Source organism: Mustela putorius, unplaced genomic scaffold, assembly GCF_011764305.1.
Source record: "Mustela putorius furo isolate JIRA1106 unplaced genomic scaffold, ASM1176430v1.1 tig00003853_pilon_pilon_pilon, whole genome shotgun sequence".
Classification (NCBI taxonomy): domain Eukaryota; kingdom Metazoa; phylum Chordata; class Mammalia; order Carnivora; family Mustelidae; genus Mustela; species Mustela putorius.
In genome coordinates this window covers 71,936,984-71,956,890 of record NW_025422005.1, presented here as the reverse complement: position 1 = coordinate 71,956,890, position 19,907 = coordinate 71,936,984, and the positions used below count along the sequence as shown (strand labels likewise).

The following is a 19,907-nucleotide window of genomic DNA, read 5'->3' as shown; positions in this document are numbered from 1 at the left end:
ATACTATGGATTGATCTACCAAGTGTCTGGGATTTTGATTTCCTCTCCTTCAGTGATCTTATTCTCTACTCTTTAGTACTGTTGGAGTCATAACCTTTACCTTGTCATTGCCAATAATAGATTCTCCTTATTTTCAGTTTCAGACTTCTTACTCCTCAAACATAATCTCCTTTCTTTCTAATGCATTCTATCTTGTAACCAATCCGATAGTCCCAGTAGGAATTTTAATCCATTCATCCAATTGCCTTTCCATTATTCCTATTTTCCTCAGAGACTTCACATCCCTCCTCATCATGCTTAAAACACTATATTATCCCTTTGATTTCATTCTGATTCTAGTCCCATACTCATTCACTTTTTTAAAAAGATTTCATTTATTTATTTGAGAGAGCATGTGCATAAGTTTGAGAGGGTCAGAGGGAGAAGCAGACCCCTTGCTGATCAGGGACCCTGATCCGAGGCTCCATCCTACGACCCTGAGATCATGAACTGTACTGAAGGCAGACATTTAACACCCCAGGCGCCCCTCCATATTCCTTTACTTTTAATTTCCTAATTATTATTTTCTACTTTCTCTCTTTTTAACTCCATTCGTTTCTCTCTGATTTTCATTCTTTTTTTTTTTTTTTTAAGATTCTATCCATTGACTTGACAGAGAGAGATCACAAGTAGCCAGAGAGGCAGGCAGAGAGAGAGGAGGGGAAGCCAGCTCCCCGCTGAGCAGAGAGCCCGAAGCGGGGCTCGATCCCAGGACTCTGGGATCATGACCTGAGCCGAAGGCAGAGGCCTTAACCCACTGAGCCACCCAGGTGCCCCTCTGATTTTCATTCTTAGCCCATTACTTTGCATCCCAGTTCCCTGAGAAGATTGAATTTTTCAGGGGACTTCTACAAGTTTCTACTATTGCTTCTATCTACCTCTCTATCTATACCATTTACTTGGCCTTTCCTGCTGTTATTGTGAATGAACAGGCCATTTTTCTAGCTAGGTCAAACTTCCACTTGTTTACTACATATCTTATCCTTTTGTCTACCGAAAAACATTGACTCAGCTATTTCCCACTTTCATCTGCATCTTAATTTCAGTCTTTGTAATGGATCAATCCTATCAGCAAACAAAGATGCTATTATTATTTTCAGTGAGGTCTTCCTTGGCAATTTTATAAAAAATTTGAACAAAACTCCTGAAACAGTTTATATTTCCCTTCCTTGCTTAATTCTATGTCCTTCACATTTACCACTACCTAACATACTACATATTTTACTTATTTCATTAAATAATATCATCCTCATTAGAATGTAAGCTCTATGAAGGCAGGTATGATTAGTGCTTTCCTCAATCCCCAATCCCTAGAACTGTGTAGGGCACATAGTAAACAGTTAAAGACTGTAGAATGAATACTAATGGGTATGCTGAAATACATTTATCAAGTGTTTCATCTCATGAAATGGTCTGAATTTCATAAATGTTTGGAAATTTCCAAAAATGAAAATCATTAAACATACCTCTTTTTTTTTTTTTTTTTCTCCTGTTCTCATCTAGGGAAAACCAGGTCAAAAGGGTTTTGCAGGTGAACCAGGACCAGAAGGCTTAAAGGTAAATTAGCTGACTTATTAGGAGTTATAAACTATAGTTTTCAAAAAGATAAAATTATGACTTTCATAAAAATATAAAATGAACATTAAGATTTTGTCAACTTATTAATAAGGTATCAGTGATATGTTAAAACTGACTCAAATAACATTTAAAAAGTTATATATCTTTAAATCTACGTATATATCTTTATATCTATATCTACATCTATATGTGTGTTTATAAATATAATGTGACTGTGTATATCTATATCTTTATTTGGATAGATATGCAGTTTAATAAAGAATTGCTAAATTTGTGGTGAGATATAAAATAAACCAAAGTTTTGGGGGCTGTCCATTTCACTGGACAGAATTCTACAAGTTAATATTATAAATTCACCATCTATCTATATCTATATCTATATATAGAGAGAGATATATTTTTTCTTTTCCCTACTAAGTCTGGGTCTTTTAAGCAATTATATAGTGATTCTAAGTACATTCCCTAGAAAATCACTAGGTGACCTTCACCACTTTATGTCATTGAAAGAATGCAACATGTACTTTTTTGCCTTGTTTCCAAGTTTTGTGTGACTTTTAAAACCAACAAATATAAGGTAATGCACTGGTTTTTTAGGGGCAACACTAAGGTCTAAAGGAAACTAGCTTATAAGAATTGGTGATTTATTCAAATTTAAAACTTTAGGAAAAATGGAAAAATTTTATAGCATTATAGCTCAGTTTCTTAAAGTTAGAAGTCATCATTTATAGTAAACTATTTCTGTGATCCTAGAATCTAAGAAATAGATTAACAATATCTTTTGAGGTCAATTAACAAAGGAAGACGAACTAAACTATTTTCTGATGTGTCAGCCTGTCTCTCTGTGGCTGCAGTTATCCTGGGGAAATATGTGTAGCTGACTTTCAAGTTATACATAAAAATGGAAACACAGTATTTATAAACAGAAAGCTTAATTCTGCTTGACTAAGATTAATCACTGTACTGCCAGATAGCTCTAAACAAACCCACCTGTGAGCTACCATCCAAACTTGCCGGAAACTGAATCTCAGTCATAGTGACATCCTGCCTTTTTTCTAGAATCACCCGAGATTTGAGATTTGTTCCCCAGAGGATGAAGAGTTCTTTACTGTTCAGCTCCTCGTATTTGTCCCTGAAATTTTAGTATTGGTGTATCACATAGCTATTCACTAGAACTGGTGTTCCCTTGGGGGAACCTGGCATTCCTGAGGGGAGCACTTGGGAGTTGGTTAAGGGTCATACCACCTTTTACAGAACCCTAGGATCTCTCTTCTCTTCGTAGGCCTGGGGAAATATTCCTCTCTATCTTGTTGCCCTCAAAGACCAACTCACCTCCTACCTTCAGCTCTCTGAAAACTAAAGCAGGAATGCAGGTAATCTGCAAGCAACTTCTGCTTTCTGCTTGTTAACCCAAACCACCCCTACAACTATAAATTCAAAACAGCCCATTTCCCTTGGAATTTGAAAGGACTGTTGGGAAAGGAGGGGAAAATGCAAGAAAATTAGTAATCTATATATCATTCTGACCCTAGATTTTCTAAAAAAAACTATCTAGTGAACTGTCAAAAACTAGGATTTATAAACTACTACAATGCTTCATTTTTTACTGTATATCTAAGTGCCTACAAAAATTGAAATAAAAATTAGTGTAGTCTTTGAAAGTTCATTTCAAATTGATTAGTCATATGAGTATTAGGTTTCAATGCTTAAAATCAGCACTAGCCAATAGAGTATATAATATGAATCATAGATTAGAGCCACAATAAAGAAGTGAAAAAAGAGATCAATTTTAGTAATATATTTTATTTAACCCCAAATAAGAAAATATTATCATTTCAACATCTTACCAATATTAAAATTATTAATGAGATATTTTATATTCTTTTTGCTACAAAGTCTTGGAAATCTAGTGGGGATTTTATACTTACATCACATTTCAGTTCACACTAGCCAATTTCAAACGCTCAGTAGCTATCTATATGTTCTTAGTGACTCTAATATTGTTCAGTTCAGCTTAACATTTTACTACTCTATTCCGCAATATAATTACTAATTTTTAAATGGCGATTGATGGTTTAATTTCCTATTTCTATAAATAAAACATATATTCTTGTCAGATTAACTCTGTGTGGTACCCTGAACTTAATCTTCTAACTTTCATTAACCTACACCTTTGTTCAGCCTTCCCTCATGCCATCCCTCAACACCAAAAATGGACCTTTCTCATCACCAGTGAAATATCACCTATTCTTCAGAGCCCAACTCAAATATAGTTTCATAATCCATTACTTGAAATCATTGATGTTTGGATTTTCAAAAGATAATAGGTGAATATATTACATTTTACTTAACACTGCCAGCAGGCAATGGGACAGCCCACCATAATTAGAAATATTAATATTTCTGTGGTGAAATATAAGGGTGTTCAGGTTAATTAAAATAAGACTATAAATAGCCTCACTCAGATGAGATAAAGCATTGCTGTCAAATAAAATCAGGTTAGGCCAAGTTTGCTACCAAACAAGTTTTGAAAAACTGAGTTTTCAGAGCGTTACGGACTGATGGTCAAGGTTATGCACGTACATTAAGCTATCTCTAGCTGTACCAGCCCACAGCAAACGTGCTCCTCTGAACTCCCTCGCCTCTTAATTGTGGTGGGTATTCTGCTCTGTTCAGTGTTGTGAGATCTTTTCTCCTGAAACAGAGCATTCTGTGGACAAAGACTTTATTTTACTTTTTTCTTCTTAATACCTTCCACAATACCGACAACTCTGCTTTTTACAGAGTACACCTCAATAAATATTTCATTTTAAAATTTTTACTTGCAAAAGTGTTTTAAATGTGATTAAAAGTCATAAACAGAAGAGTGTCACTTAAGAAAATAGCAGAAAGACTATGTTCCACAGAAATACTGTAACAGAGTTTTGAATAACTGAGGTTTTCTTTGCTGCCTTTTTTTTTTTTTTTTTTTGGAATTTGACTAATTACATTAAATGAAAATAGAAACAATGCCATGAGTGATCTTGTTTGAAAGTAATCATTTTTACAGCTTTATATTATTTATTAACAGGGAGAAGTAGGAGATCAAGGAAACATTGGAAAGATTGGTGAAACAGTAAGCTTATTTTATGCTCTTTTATTTTTACCATTATCTGTAAGCCTCTTTAGCAGTCATGTTAACCATCATCTGTGCTTAATAAAATTCACAATAAAATATTCTTAGCTCCTACAAATTTAAAGTTACTTGTGATGTGACAAATCTACTCTATGGGAGAAATGAAGGGAAATAGAGTTACTGATATTTTTGTCTAATATAAATTATATTTGTAATACCAGGAGCATTCTTGTTTCTAATATTTGGTCTTTAATTTTAGTTCTGACAATTTCAATCTAAATTTGATCTTAAGATTTTTTTTTTGTTAAAAAGCTATAACTTGCCAAGCCATAAAATAGTAAGCTTGAAAATCTTTTTCTTTAGATTTGAAAGATCAAGCTAAGAGGTGAAGTATTAGAAAACATATTATAATTTCTTTGCTCAAAAAAAGTTTGACTTGTTTAAGTTTACATTTTCTGTGAAAGTAGGAGGCTTTGTGTTGTAGCTGAGTCGGGTATGTTAGAAGTAATTTTATTTTCTGTGGTGGGGAAACCAGATAAAGTATTTTCTAACAAATGAACCCATATAGCATATATAAAGTGGTGAATTCCATTGATGCAAGGCAAGTTAATTTATTTACAAAGTGTGCTGGGTTATCACAAAGCAAGCGGTACCATTTAATAGGTTAAATCTATAAATTCTATTCCTTCTAACCTATCTTATGACTTAAAAATAAACTTTTCTTAAAAATTGCTTGCAAAATTAAGTAATCAAAGAATTGTTTTTCCTGGTCTTGTGATAAAACAGCAATACATTTCTGATATTCTTATTTTTTGTCATTAATCCTTAATAAAAGTAAGGAGAGAATCCATTTAGCCTTAAAAGACCATTGTCATATCAATTAATCCTTAATAACTAGAAGGAGAATTTTATGTTGTTTTTACCGAGAAGGATAATTCCAGTGGAACGTTTACATCAATTAGATTATTCAAGAATTCTTCTCAAATAAAATTATAACTCATATTTTTCTAAGATCATTCAAAGAGATTAAATTCTGCCATTTCTGAGTGACAAACTGCTAAGAAATATATACAAACTAGAATTAATAGCCAAAGTTAAAATATCAATCTTCTTTTCTTTTTTTTAAGATATTTATTTATTTATTTATTTGAGTGAGAGTGAGCAAGGCACGAGTGGGAGGGGCAGAAAGAATGGGAGAGAGAATCTGAAGCTGACTTAGTGCTGAATCCAGAGCCTGGTGTGAGGCTTGATCTCACAATTCTGAGGTCAGCCCCTGAGCTCAAACCAAGAGTCGGACACTTAACCGACTATGCCTCCCAAGGCACCCCAAGAGCATTTTTTCTTAACATAACCTCGTGTGTTAAACTTCCAAGTCTTCTTTACTTAGCAGTATTGGACTGGTTCCACACAGATAAGAACCCATTGTCTAAGGTGGAAATGGACTCTGTTGGCAGGTAGTAGATTTCTGTTAATAGAGGGAAATGAGCATTTATTGAGCATTTATTTGTTATGTGCCAGGCATAATACAAAGTGATGCTTAATACTATGGCATTGCATTTAATTCTCAAACAATTTTCAAAGACACATTTTGTTATTCCAGTTTTTGAAATGAGGAAACTGAAGCACAGTAAGTAACCTGTTCAAAGATACACAGCTAATAAATTCTGGAATTGAGATTTTAAACCTAAGATCCAAACTCAAAATCTAAATCTCAAAATCCAAAGCATAATACCCCACCTTTATTGAGGTATAATGTGACAAAGTTAATAAGATATTTAAAGTGTATGTGATGATTTAAGGATCCGCCACCATCAAGTCATTTAATATAGCTGATGATGTTTACTGTTAACTAGTAGCCACTTGGACTACAAGTTGTAGAGAGATTTCAGGCATCAAATATATTATCAAACAAGAGGCCCTTTTCATCTTTGAGGTTCCTTCTTTCTCATTCAGGATGGGAGACAAAAAAAAAAAAAAAACTTCAGTGACGATATTAAGTTAATTTAAAATACATAAAATACCTAAAGAATATTTTATTTACTATTATTTTATTTTCTATTATATTTTTATTTCATGTTATTAATTTCAAAATCTTAGAAATATAGTTCATCTAATCTAGAGTTCTCTTAAAACAAACTTATAAGAGATATAGGAAGATAGGATCACACTTCCTGACATCAGCCTTATAATTTGAGGATATCTAAGATTAGTTGTATTTGCATAGCCAGTTTTTACTTTTCCCAAACTTTTTGTACATCATTTAATTGCCTTTACCAGACCTCCTCCAGCTTTGTGTCTTTCTAGATCTATACAAATTAGAACCCAGTTTGTGATACAGCGTGCCCAGCACAGCAGCCCAATCTATATTTCATGTCTATACACTTTTTACATTAATTTGCTGTAGGCAAGTAAGTAATTTCTGTAAATGTGCCCTAAGAAGTCTGTAATTCCAAATGATGCCCCTCATCTTCTGCACTCTAGCATACTATTTTTTTTTTTTTTATGAACAAATCTGGAATTAGCTCACCTTAATAGCCAGTCCTCTTTGTCTTTAACTCTCCAGGCTGAAATATTTGAAGAGATATACAAGAGAAAAGAATCTAATTTTTTAGTATAGATCAAGAGATCAGAACTAGGATCATGGATAGACATTGTAAGAAGACAGCTTACTTTGTAGGCAAAAATATTTTAGTAGAATTTCTAACCCTCAGACTCTCCCATGGAGTGATTCAACCCCTCATTCTTAGAAGGTTTGGATGATTTTCATCAATCATTTATTCAACAGAAATTATATTATATTCATATGATCCTTCATAAAATTTATAGTTTGTTGGAGGTTTGACAAACTTTAAATAAATCACTGCATAAAGATACATAGTTAAAAGCTGTGATATATTCTATAAAGGATAAGTTTAAAGGTCTGTGACAGAGGTTCCAAATTTAGGTCAGAAAATGAGAGGTGTGTTTTGAGGAAATGACATAGGAGTTATAACCATAAGGCATGGTATGATCTGGCTAGGGAAGAGTAGGGAGAAAGAGCATTCCTAGAATATGCAATATAGTAGACTTAATACCTTTGGACTTACCTTGCTCTCTAAATATTTCTCTAAATATCCTCTAAATAAATATTTCTCAACAGTAAAAGGATAAAAATAATAACTATTTCATGGGGTTTCTTGTGAGGATTAGATATGGTAATATCCTTAAAACACTTATCACAGAGCCAATCATGTAGTTAAAAACTCAAGAAATGTTAGCTTTAATGATGGTGGTGGTGGTTATCGTTATATGGAAAAGCATTTGGCTGTCTTAGGAACTGAAAGAAAGCCAGTGTGGATAGACCTTGGTGAGCCAAGGGAAAAGCAAAGTGAAGGGCTATTAGTAAAGGAGGCAGGAGCCAATTCTTTCGGGGCCATGTTTATTGCTTTGGACTTGATCCCGAATTAGATGGAAAATCATTGAAGTATTCTATGTAAGCCAATGACAGGATTTAATTTGTGTTTCACAGTCATACTGGTGGCAATGGATTGGTAAGTTGGAACATGGTTATGAGGAGCAGAGTAGAAGAGGGTAACCAGTTAGAATGCTATTGTGGTAGCCTAAATGAGAAAGAAAGTTGACTTGGGCCAGGGCGATGGCAGTGGATATAAAAGAAGTGGATGCATATGAGATATATTTGAAGAGATAATTTGCACATAGGCTGCAAAAAAAGGGAAGGATCCTCATCAGTCCCTAGCATATAGTAGGCCTTTGATAACTATTTATGATTGATGAGGCATATTCGGGAAGCATAAGGAATTAGTATATATGATGTCTAAGGATAATTCCAATTCTAAGAATCTAGGAAGCTTTTCTAAGAATTTAAATGTTTCTAGTCTTCCTCTTACCTGCCAATTTGGCTTCTTTTCTCTGGCTCTCCTCCAGTTTCATTATGTTCTCCTGCTGTTATAGCAAACAGAACTAGACTAAATATTTTAGAGGCAACAGTTCCACAACCTTCTTCATGAAGGGGATAATAACTTCTATTTCCTTTATTCCTGAGATAATCAAAACCATGTAGGCCTTTTCCTGTAGAAAAACAAACAAAACAAAACAAAACAAAACAAAAATAGAAAACCTGGGATGTCTTTGGAAAACGATTGGCAGTGACCCCCAGAATTCTTTTCTGGTTTGTTATTTTGAATATAAAATTTGGAATATTTTTTTCATAAAGTGACTACATGAAGTTTCAGTTGCAACTTTTCTACTTGAAGGTATTATTAAGAGTGTCCGATAGTCTGGCATATTGATTTACCTCCTAAAGTAGAGCTCAACTACTTGATTTTACATCATTTATTCCTTAATTTATCAATTTAGCATAATTTCATAAGCCATCTGCTATGTCCTCTCTGTTTTTCTGCCTGCCCTCTGGTGTGCTAGTGTATAGTAAATGACTGAGGAGCAGAAAGGAAGAGGAAGAGGAAAGGCCATGGATAATCCTCAAAATCAGGTATTCCACTTCTTATTACAAAACCTTTAGAATCATAGAGCTTCCCATGGCTGATTCTAAGTTGGTTTATAACCAGTTCCTTCAAGAGCAAATAGAGGTGTGGAGTCAGAGGAGGAAATGAAAGGAAAGAAATCTATTTTTTGGAGATATTTCATTTAATCTTGAAATAACCCTAGTAAGATAAAGCTTATTGACATTTTGGGAGTGAGGAAATTGAAATTTATTGAAGTGTTCAAATTCATACAGTTAGTAAGCAGTGGCTGTGGGTTTCATGTCTGAATTTTCTATTTCCTGTTCCAAGCTTCTTTTAGCTACATCAAAAATCACTTATCCTGTCTTTATTTTCTATAAGTTGGCCTATTATCTTGTTCTCTCTTTTTATTTTATATTGTATTTTATCTGTGTTGTTAACAGTGTTATGTTAGTGTCAGGTATACAATATAGTGATTCAGCAGTTCCATGTATTACTCAGTGCTCATCAAGATAAGCCCTTTCACTTATTTCACCTAATCCCTTTCACTTATTTCACCCATCTCCCACTGACCTCTCCTCTGGTAGCCTTTGATTGTTCTCTATAGTTGAGTCTGTCTCTGGTTTGTCTCTCTTTTTTTTCCCTTTTGTTCATTTCTTTTTCTTAAGTTGCACATATGAATGAAGTCATATGGTATTAGCCTTTCTCTGACTGACTTATTTCGCTAGCATGATATTCTCCAACTCCATCCGTGTTGTTGCAAATGATAAGATTTCATTCTTTTTATGGATGAGTAATATTCCATTGTAGATATATACCACCTCTTTTTTATACATTCATCTATCAGTAGACATAAGGGCAGCTTCCATAATTTGGCTGTTGTAATTGATGGGGCAGTAAACATAGGGTGCTTATATCCTTTTGAGTTAGTGTTTTTGTATTCTTTGGAAATACCTAGTAGTGTGATCACTGGATTCTAGGATACTTCTATCTTTACTTTTTTGAGGAAACTTCATACTGTCTTCCACAGTAGCTGTACTAGATTGCAATCTCACCAGCAGTGCATGCAGATTCCTTTCTCTCCACATCCTCACCAACAGTTGTTGTTTCTTGTGTTTTGAATTTAACCATTCTGACAGGTGTGAGGTAGTATCTCTTTCTATTTTTAATTTGCATTTCTCTATTGGTGAGTACTGTTGAGCATCTTTTCATGTGTCTTTTGGCCATCTGGTTGTCTTCTTTGGAGAAATGTCTGTTCATGACTTCTACCCATTTTAAAATTTGACTATTTGTGGTTTTGGTGTTGAGTTGTATAATTATATATTTTTGGACACTGACCCTTTATTGGATATGTCATTTGCAAATATCTTCTTCCATTCAGTAGGTTGTTGTTTAGATTTTTTGGTTATTTCCTTTGCTGTGCAGAAGCTTTTTATATTGATGTAGCCCAATAGTTTATGTTTGCTTTTGTTACCCTTGCCTCAGGAGACATTTCTAGAAAAAATTCTCTACTGCTGATATCTGAGAAATTACTGCCTGTGTTCTCTTCTAAGATTTTTATGTTTTCAGGCCTCACATTTAGGTCTTTAATCCATTTTGAGTTTATTTTTGTGTATGGTGTAAGAAGGTTGTTCAGTTTCTTTCTTTTGCAAGTACCTGTCCAGTTTTCTCAACACCATTTGTTGAAGGGACTGTCTTTTTCACATTCCATGTTCTTGCCTCCTTTGTCAAAGATTAATTAACTACATAATTATAGGTTTATTTCTGGGTTTTTTAGTCAGTCCTGTTGATCTATGTGTCTGTTATTATGCTAGTACCATGCTGTTTTGATTACTACAGATTTGTAATACAACTTGAAGTCCAGAATTGTGATCTCTCCAGTTCTGTTTTTGTTTCTTAAGACTGCTTTGGCTCTTTGGAGTCTTTTGTGGATCCGTACAAATTTTAGGATTGTTTGGTTTAGTTCTGTGGAAAATACTGTTGGTATTTTGATAGGGATTGTCTTAAATGATTGCTTTTGCTTAGTATAGACATTTTAACAATATTTATTCTTCCAATCCATGAACATGGAACATCTTTCCATTTGTTGTGTTGTCTTCAATTTTTTCATCAGTGTTTCATAGTTCTTAGAGTACAGATCTTTCACCCCTTCGATTAAGTTTATTCCTAGCTATTTTATTATTTTTGGTACAATTGTAAATGAGATTTCTTCTTAATTTTTCCTTCTGCTGCTTCATTATTAGTGTATAGAAATGCAGTGAATTTCTGTACATTGATTTTGTATCCTTCAACCTTACCAAATTCATTCATCAGTTCCACTAATTTTTTGGTGGAGTCATTCTGGTTTTCTATATATATAGTATAATGTCTTTTCCAAATAGTGAAAGTTTTGTTTCTTCCTTACCAATTTGGATGTCGTTTGTTCCTTTTTTGTCTGATTTCTATGGCAGGGACTTCCAATACTACATTGAATAACAATGGTAAGAGTGAACATCCTTGTCTTATTCCTGACCTTAGGGGAAAAAAGCTCTCAGTTTTTACTCATTGAGTTTGATGTTAGCTGTGGGTTGTTCATATAAGGCCTTATTATGTTGAGGTATTATCCCCCTAAACCTACTTTGTTAAGGGTTTCTATCATGAATGGATCTTGTACTTTCTCAAATGTTTTTTCTGCATCTACTGAAATGATCATATGCTTCTTCTCTTTTCTCTTATTGATGTGATGTATCGCGTTGATTGATTTGTGAATACCAAACCACTATTGCAACCTGGGAATAAATCCTACTTGATAGTGGGGAATGATTTTTTTAATGTTATTGTTAGGTTCAGTTTGCCTAAGATTTTGCTGAGGATTTTTGCATCTATGTTCATCAGAGTTATTGGCCTGTAGTTCTCTTTTTTGGTAGTGTCTTTAAATGCTTTTGGTATCAGGGATGCTAGTCTTATAGAATGAATTTGAAGGTTTTTTTCCTATTCTATTCTTTGGAGAAATTTGAGAACAGGTATTAGCTTTGCTTAAATGTTTAATGAAATTCATCTGTGAAGCCATCTAGTACTGGACTTTTCTTTGTTGGAAGTGTTTTGATTACTAATTCAGTTTAATTGCTGATAATCAGTCTGTTCAAATTTGCTATTTCTGCTTCAGTTTTGGTAGGTTACGTGTTTCTATAAATTTTTCCATCTCTTCCAGGTTGTCCAATTTGTTGGCATATAATTTTTCATAATGTTCGTTACAATCCTTTGTATTTCTGTGGTGTTGCTTATTATTTCTTCTCTTTCATTCTGATTTTATTTGACTCCTCTCTTTCTCTCTCTTTTTTTTGTGTGTGTGTGAGTCTGATTCAAGTTTTATCAATTTTCTTAATCTTTTCAAAGAAGCAGCTCTTGTTTTCATTGATCTGTTTTATTGTTTTTTTAGTTCCATTTATTTCTGCTCTGAGCTTTATTATCTCCTATCTTCTGCTGGTTTAGGGTTTTGTTTGTTCTTTTTGTGGCTCTTTAGGTGTAAGTTTAGGTTGTTTATTTGAGATGTTTTTTGCTCTTTGAGTAGACCTGTATAAACTTCCCTCTTAGAACGGCTTTTAGAGTATCTCAAAGATTTTGGACCATTGTGTTTTCATTTTCATTTTTCTCCATGTAATTTTTGATTTCTCCAGTTTTTTGGTTGACTCATTCCTTGCACATATTCTTTAAGCTCCATAAATTTATGCTCTTTCCAGACTTTTTTTAGAAAGTTCTAGTTCCATAGCATTAGGGTCAGAAAAGATGCATGGTATGACTTCAATCTTTTTGAATTTGTTGAGACTTGTTTTATGGCCTAATATATGATCTATTCTGGAAAATGTTCTCTGTATTATCCTGAAAAGAATGTGTATTCTGTTGTTTTAGGATGGAATGTTCTGACGATCTGTTAAATCGATCTGGTCTGGTGTGTGATTATCTTTCCTTCACCTCAGGGCAGTAGTCACTTTGAAGTGTTCCTGGCCCCTGAGGGAGCTATTTGCATGCTGCCAGGCTTGTAGCACTACTTTGGACAGGCTTGTGAGTGTATTGGCAGGGACTTGATGCCACTGCTGGGACCAGCCAGGTTGGTGTGGGGCACACAGTTTTAGCATGGTGTCCGCCAGTCTGCTTGCAAAATGAGACCTGCTGCTGCAATTGCTGGGACTGGGACTGGCCTGGGTTGATGAACAAAGTGCTTATGGTCAGGAGACATGGTGTTGGCAAGGTTTGTGCTGGTCTTCTAGGGCAAGGGACTGCTGCTGGGATACTTGGGCAAGGGTGACTGAAAAGGGCAGATCCGCTGAAGCCCCACCTGCTGAAGGGATGGGACTTGGTGTAAGCTATTATGTAGTAAATTTTGGCACTGTGCTGATTCCCACAGGTGGCTGTGTGTTTATGCCGGGGGGTGGGGGGGGCATGGAGACAGTGCCTGCCAGCTCCTTTGTTTCTAGATGGTTTTCCTGTGATCCCTGTCCTTAGATGCTCTCCAAAATGCGTAAACTACTCTCCTGCTTACAAGTCCCAAGGCATCTTTCAAACTGCTGCTTCAGTGCTGTACTTGTGAGGGCTGGGATTTAGTTTCCCCTTACCCTCTGGGCTCTCCCAGAGCTGAGCCCACCAATTTTTAAAATTCCAGGTTTTAAAACTAGCTGGTTATAAGAACTCATAAAATTTGGTCCCTCTCACTTTCTAAGCCAAAGTTTATGGGGATTCATCTTCTCCATGCAGGCTCCCTTGTGTGACAGTCTTTTCACCACCACCACCCCCCCCATGCCTTCAGCTCCCTCCCCCACTCCATGGACTGCCAGTTTTTTGTTCCCCATTGTTGGGGACACTGTTGCCCTTTGTACCCTCTCTGATGTTACCTTTAGTTGTGGAGTTTGATCTGCCAGTCTTCGGGTCCTTTTCCAGGTTATTTACAATATGAGTGCTACCTAATTGTATATGTGGAAGAGATGAGTTTAGGATCCTCTAACTCTGCTGTCCTCCCATCCTACTCTAGTTGTCTTGTCTTTTAAATGGGAACTTGGGAATCAATAGATTCAGAAATGAGTAAAATAAAATTTTACTTTATAATCTCTTAGGTCAAGCTGGCAACTAAATTTTAAAATATTGTCAAATGTTATTAATTTCTGATAATTATTAAAACATAATTTAATATATTTACAGTGGAATCAGGAAAGATTTTGAAAGATCTGGAAGAAAATATTTAAGAAGTGCTCATTGAAAAACTTCATTTAATACAGTGATGAGTTTTGTTGCTCTCTGCTATTACCGTAAAATTATTATCAAACTTCATACAAGTTTATTTTATTTAGTAACTTCCATTTCTTCTTTCATTAAAAGGAGTCTGCTACTTTAGATGGACTTACCTAAATCGTAAAAAGTGACTCATATTTTCTTGAGGAAAAGTCCCAGAACAAAGTAAAACTCTATCAAACTGACCTTATACGGTCTCTGTAGTCTCAGTGCTTTTATCTTAAAAATGTCATCTATCCCTTCCTGTTTCCAAGTGGCACACAGCATACCTGTGGGACAGCTACAAAGCTGTTGTATGTCTCCTACATGGCAGGGAGAGGTAATTTTTCTCAGAATGGAAAGTTACACAAAATTTATATCTACCATACATACAATCATGAAAAGGATATTTACCTGAATATATAAATAAATAAATATAAATATATAAATAATAAAAATAAGTACTATTTATTGAAAATCTGACATTTCAGATACTTTGTGTATGTTATATCATTTAATCCTCACACAGGCTCTACGAAATAAAAATCACTTCTCTTTTGTACAAAAAAAAAGTGTTTCAGAGAAGTTAAGAAATTTAGCACCCTGCCTCCTCTTAACAATGAGAGGAAGATTCCCAATCGTTTTTCTAATGAATACATATTGTCCTGTTGTTACTATATAAAGTTAGAAATTATGGGGTCCCAAATACCACATTATCCTTTGAGGAAGAGTCTCAAAAACATAGATATACTGAAATTATTATGTTTCAGGATCATATATTTGACATTTATCATCTTTGAACTGTATAAATAGCAACACTTACTGGATTAAGAAGCCACAGCAAATTAATTTCACAGTAGTATTAAGTCCACTAAGCTGTAGAAAATTAGAAAGAAAAAAAAAAGAAAATTAGAAAACATAAATCAGTGAAATCAAAAGGGAATACACACAAAGTGTATGAACATACCAGAGGATATGAACAGAGAAGGTATATGACATTGCAATTCTAGGCAAATTGAAGAGAAGTGAGTTTTTAGAACAGTTCAAAGCCTAGTGTTCTCTGAAAACCAGGTGCAGACAACTCCAAGGTGAGCTATTACTTCATAAATGAGATGCCAGTAGTGTTTTTTTAAAGATTTATATATTTATTTTAGAGAGAATGTAGAGTAGGGTGTGTGTGCGGCGGATTGAGACAGAGGAAGAGAGAGAGAATCCCAAACAGACTTTATGTTGAGTGCAGAACCTGATGTGGGACTTGACCTCACAGCCCTGAGATCATGATCGGAGCTGAAATCAGAAGTTTGACACTTAACTGACTGAGCTATCCAGCCCCCCTGAGATCAATAGTTTTTTAATCACAAATACAGGAGATTTTTCTCAGAGAATGGAGTCAGCAAACTTCTAGGAGCATTTTTTTTTATTTTTTATTTTTTATAAACATATATTTTTATCCCCAGGGGTACAGTTCTAGGAGCATTTTAAATGTTTATAAAGGTGGAAGGATTTCTGAATCCTTTGGGCTATAAAATACATCATTTCTTCGACATTTATGACATCTCTTTGTAAAAAGAAAAATAAATTAGTAGGAAAATAACAAATACTCTATTAAATGTAGTCCTAGAAAGCTTTTTTCTGGAGCTATGAAAGTTGAAGTATATGGGAAAATGAAGATTATAAAAATTTGTTTGGTTCGCCAACCTAAGTGTCCTAGAGGTAGACCAAGATTAAAGCACATATAAGTGGTTATTAAAGGGGAAACTAACAAAAATGAAAAAAAAAGATCACATGATAATAAAATAAACGTAAAAGTCAAAATTTCTTTCTGTGGGGAAAATGAATGATACACAGAATACTGTGCTATAAGCTAAAAACACGGAAGTTCTTGAAAGCCCATCATATCTTAGAAATATAAAGGTTTATATACTTTATATTAAGTGTATATATATATATATATAGAGAGAGAGAGAGAGAGCTTACTAAATATACATTTAGTGACAGGTAAAAAGTAAAATATTCTGGGACAAGATCCAACATTTATGGATTAACGTAGGGAACAAGGTATTTATCATATACATCATATTAAAGAGTAATAAACAAGAAAACCCTTCTTGTTCTAATGAAGTTTCCAGATTACCCAAATGAAATAGCAATACACTGCTTCAAAGTAATCAAATAGAAGAGAGATGAAAATGGAAGCTTGTGCTTCCAAACACAAGCAATATCATTAGTCCATTTCACATGTAAGCATTTAGTGTGCTACTGCCTGGGGGGCTGTTAGTATTCTGACTAAGGAAACATAAACTTGATCACTTTATGTATTTTAGAATTGATTTTAAAAAATAATAATTTTTAAAGTATTTTATTTATTTATTTGGCAGAGATAGAGAGCACAAGCAGGGAGAATGTCAGGCAGGCAGAGAAGCAGATCCCCCCACTGAGCAGAGAGCCTGATGTGGGGTTCCGTCCCAGGACCCTGGGATCATGATCTGAGCTGAACACAGGGTGACTCAGGCACCCTAGAAGATAGTCTTTAAAAAAAAAAATAGTAAAAATTGTTTTCATGCCTATCATAAGGATATATATGTTGATAACAAACCCCCGGCTTTATTTGGCTAAAAACATGTTACTGTTTTCTCAATTAGATATAACTACAATGTGGTAATCACAGTTTTTGAGGAAATGGCAGCTCTAAATTTCTTTTTTTTTTTTAAAGATTTTATTTATTTATTTGATAGAGAGAAATCACAAGTAGATGGAAAGGCAGGCAGAGAGAGAGAAAGGGAAGCAGGCTCCCTGCCGAGCAGAGAGCCCGATGCGGGACTCAATCCCAGGACCCTGTGATCATGACCTGAGCCGAAGGCAGCAGCTTAACCCACTGAGCCACCCAGGCACCCCTCTAAATTTCTATATAGAAGTGATGTGGGGTAGCACTTTGGTTGGAAGGGAGTGCTAAAGGACTTCCCTTGGAGCTATGTTTGCATAAAAGCTGCACTATCTGGGGGGCACCTAGGTGGTTCAGTCAGTTAAGCATCTGCCTTGGGCTCAGGTCATGATCCTGGGGTTCTGCGCTCCTGCCAGGCATTGGGGGAGTCCCCACTCAGCAGGGAATCTGCTACTCCTTTCCCCCTGCTTGTGCTATCTCTCTCTGTGTATCAAATAAATAAAATCTTTTTAAAAAATATACTCTCTTCATTTATTAGGAGTGCACTATTTTATTTTATGTAGATACTACACTTCAATAAATATAGACTTCTAATGATGTGTTTATGTTCAGAATTTATAAGATAGAGAATATATTTCTTATTTGTGTCAAAGAATGGACTGAGGGCACCTGGGTGGCTCAGTGGGTTAAGCCGCTGCCTTCGGCTCAGGTCATGATCTCAGGGTCCTGGGATCGAGTCCCGCATCGGGCTCTCTGCTCGGCAGGGAGCCTGCTTCCCTCTCTCTCTCTCTCTGCCTGCCTTTCCATCTACTTGTGATTTCTCTCTGTCAAATAAATAAATAAAAATCTTTAAAAATTAAAAAAAAAAAAAAAAAGAATGGACCGAACTGATAGAAATAAGGGTAGGAACTTGGGTAAAGAACCTGTAGGCACTGCAGGAAGTCAAAGGCAGTTTTGAATCTAAGAGAAAGGCTAGTGAAAAAACTTTATGGTTCTGATCTTTAAAAAAAAATGCATAAGTTCTATATAAACAATGCAGACTTTTCTATAAAAGGCCAGATATTACATATTTTAGACTTTCAGGCCATATCATCTCTATTACAACTACACAACTCTCTCTGCAGTTGCATTACAAAAACTCTCCTAGACAATATTTAAATGAATGACTCTGGCTGTGTTCCCAATAAAATTTTATTTACAAAATAGTTTTATTTACAAAAATAGTGGAAAAGGGGCATGGCTCAGTCAGTTAAGCGTTTGCCTTCGGCTCAGGTCATGATCCCAGGACCCTGCGATCAGTGCTAGTTGGGTTCCCTGCTCAGCAGGGAGTCTGCTTCTCCCCACTCCCTCTACCTTTCCACCCCCACCCCCATGTGTGCGCTCGCTCGCTCTCTCTCTCTCTCAAATAAATAAATATTTTTAAAAAACAGTGGAAAAAAAAAAAAGAAGAAATAACAGGCAGAATTTGGCCTACAGGCTCTAGTTTGCCTTTACTTTCACAGAAAGTTACACTTTATTTGGGATATACCAGTCTTTATTAAACGAATCTGCCATATGCATTTCTGCTTCATTACTCTTTTGTTATTGATAAAAAAGCACTAAATGTGAATGTGATTTCTTCAAATCAAAAAGCAGATTAAACTAGCAGATGTGTTGTGTTGCTACCAATTTTGTGTACTAAGTGCTAACATAGTGAATGAATTTGCATTTATATGTAGACCATCTGTGCATCCAAAGTACTCTAGTTAATTCATCTTTTTCTGTTCTCCTCAAGAAACACTAAAGAATCTTATCAGGAGGTATTTCCCAGGAACAAAGAAATCTGCTTTTTATGTACACAAGTTCATGGGCAACATTTTTTTGAACATTATACTTGTATTTTTGAAGTTCTGCTCTGAGTCAAAGGATTTCCATATATTAAGCTTTAGTGAGTTTTTCTTTCATTACTTTGGGACAAGTTCTAAGAAATGTCATTAGGCTTCTATTTCCCATTAGGTTGAGATATTTCACATTTGCATTCTATCTTCTGTTTATGAAACATCTCTTTTTTTTTCATCAATTCAACAAAACAGCCTGAGGGGGAACATCACAGCATTTTTGTTCAAAAAGATGCATGTTTAATACTCTTCTTTTGACCATAGCAAAAATAATTAAGTGAAATCATGATTTTATTTTTAACCATAAATACAGCCAACTTTGTGTCTTATAGAAAACTTTTTATAACTATATAACCTTTCTGTATATCTCCACTTCCAGATGGAAAGATCATAGCTGCTGAAATAGTAGTCTTAAACGTTTGGTTTTGTGAGGGTTGTTTATTTTTTTTTTTTCTGATTAATGAGTTTTGAAAAAATTTTCTGTCAAAACCTATGTTTCTTTGCTGTGTTGATTACATCATTAGCAATAAAATCAATTTTTTCACTGAACTCTGGAAAGACCTAGATGATACAAGCTCCTCCAAAAATGCTACAGGGGTGGGACATAATAGGTTTTAAGAGGGAAGTGAGTTTGTAGAAGCCTTAAGAATACAGATCATAAGAATTTTTCAACCTCACTGTTAAGACCTCCTACAATATATCCTTCATCTATCCTTATAGTTGTTATTTCTCACACTTCCCAGTTTACTAGACCAAACTGGGAATTCAATGTTCCTTAAAAGGAACCCACTTATCTTTGCCTGTGTTCAGATTGTTTCTGTCACCTCTAAAGGCCTTCATTTTCCCATTTCCATTGTCTGCCTAACATTAACTCTCAACACCCTTCTCAAATCATCTGCTCTATCATGAAATCTTTTCTGGTATCCCCGCCCAAAGTT

General features: G+C 34.9%; 1 protein-coding gene across 5 annotated transcripts in view; it reads left to right on the top strand.

The window, feature by feature from the left end:
• COL24A1 (collagen type XXIV alpha 1 chain) overlaps nucleotides 1–19,907 on the top strand; it is a 411,639-nt gene that overhangs the window by 193,378 nt on the left and 198,354 nt on the right. For all 5 annotated transcript variants that reach the window (XM_045064804.1, XM_045064802.1, XM_013056205.2 and 2 more), the window contains 2 exons: nucleotides 1,543–1,596; nucleotides 4,685–4,729. In XM_045064804.1, the coding sequence (XP_044920739.1) occupies nucleotides 1,543–1,596; nucleotides 4,685–4,729 (99 nt within the window). The remainder of the gene's footprint in view (nucleotides 1–1,542; nucleotides 1,597–4,684; nucleotides 4,730–19,907) is intronic.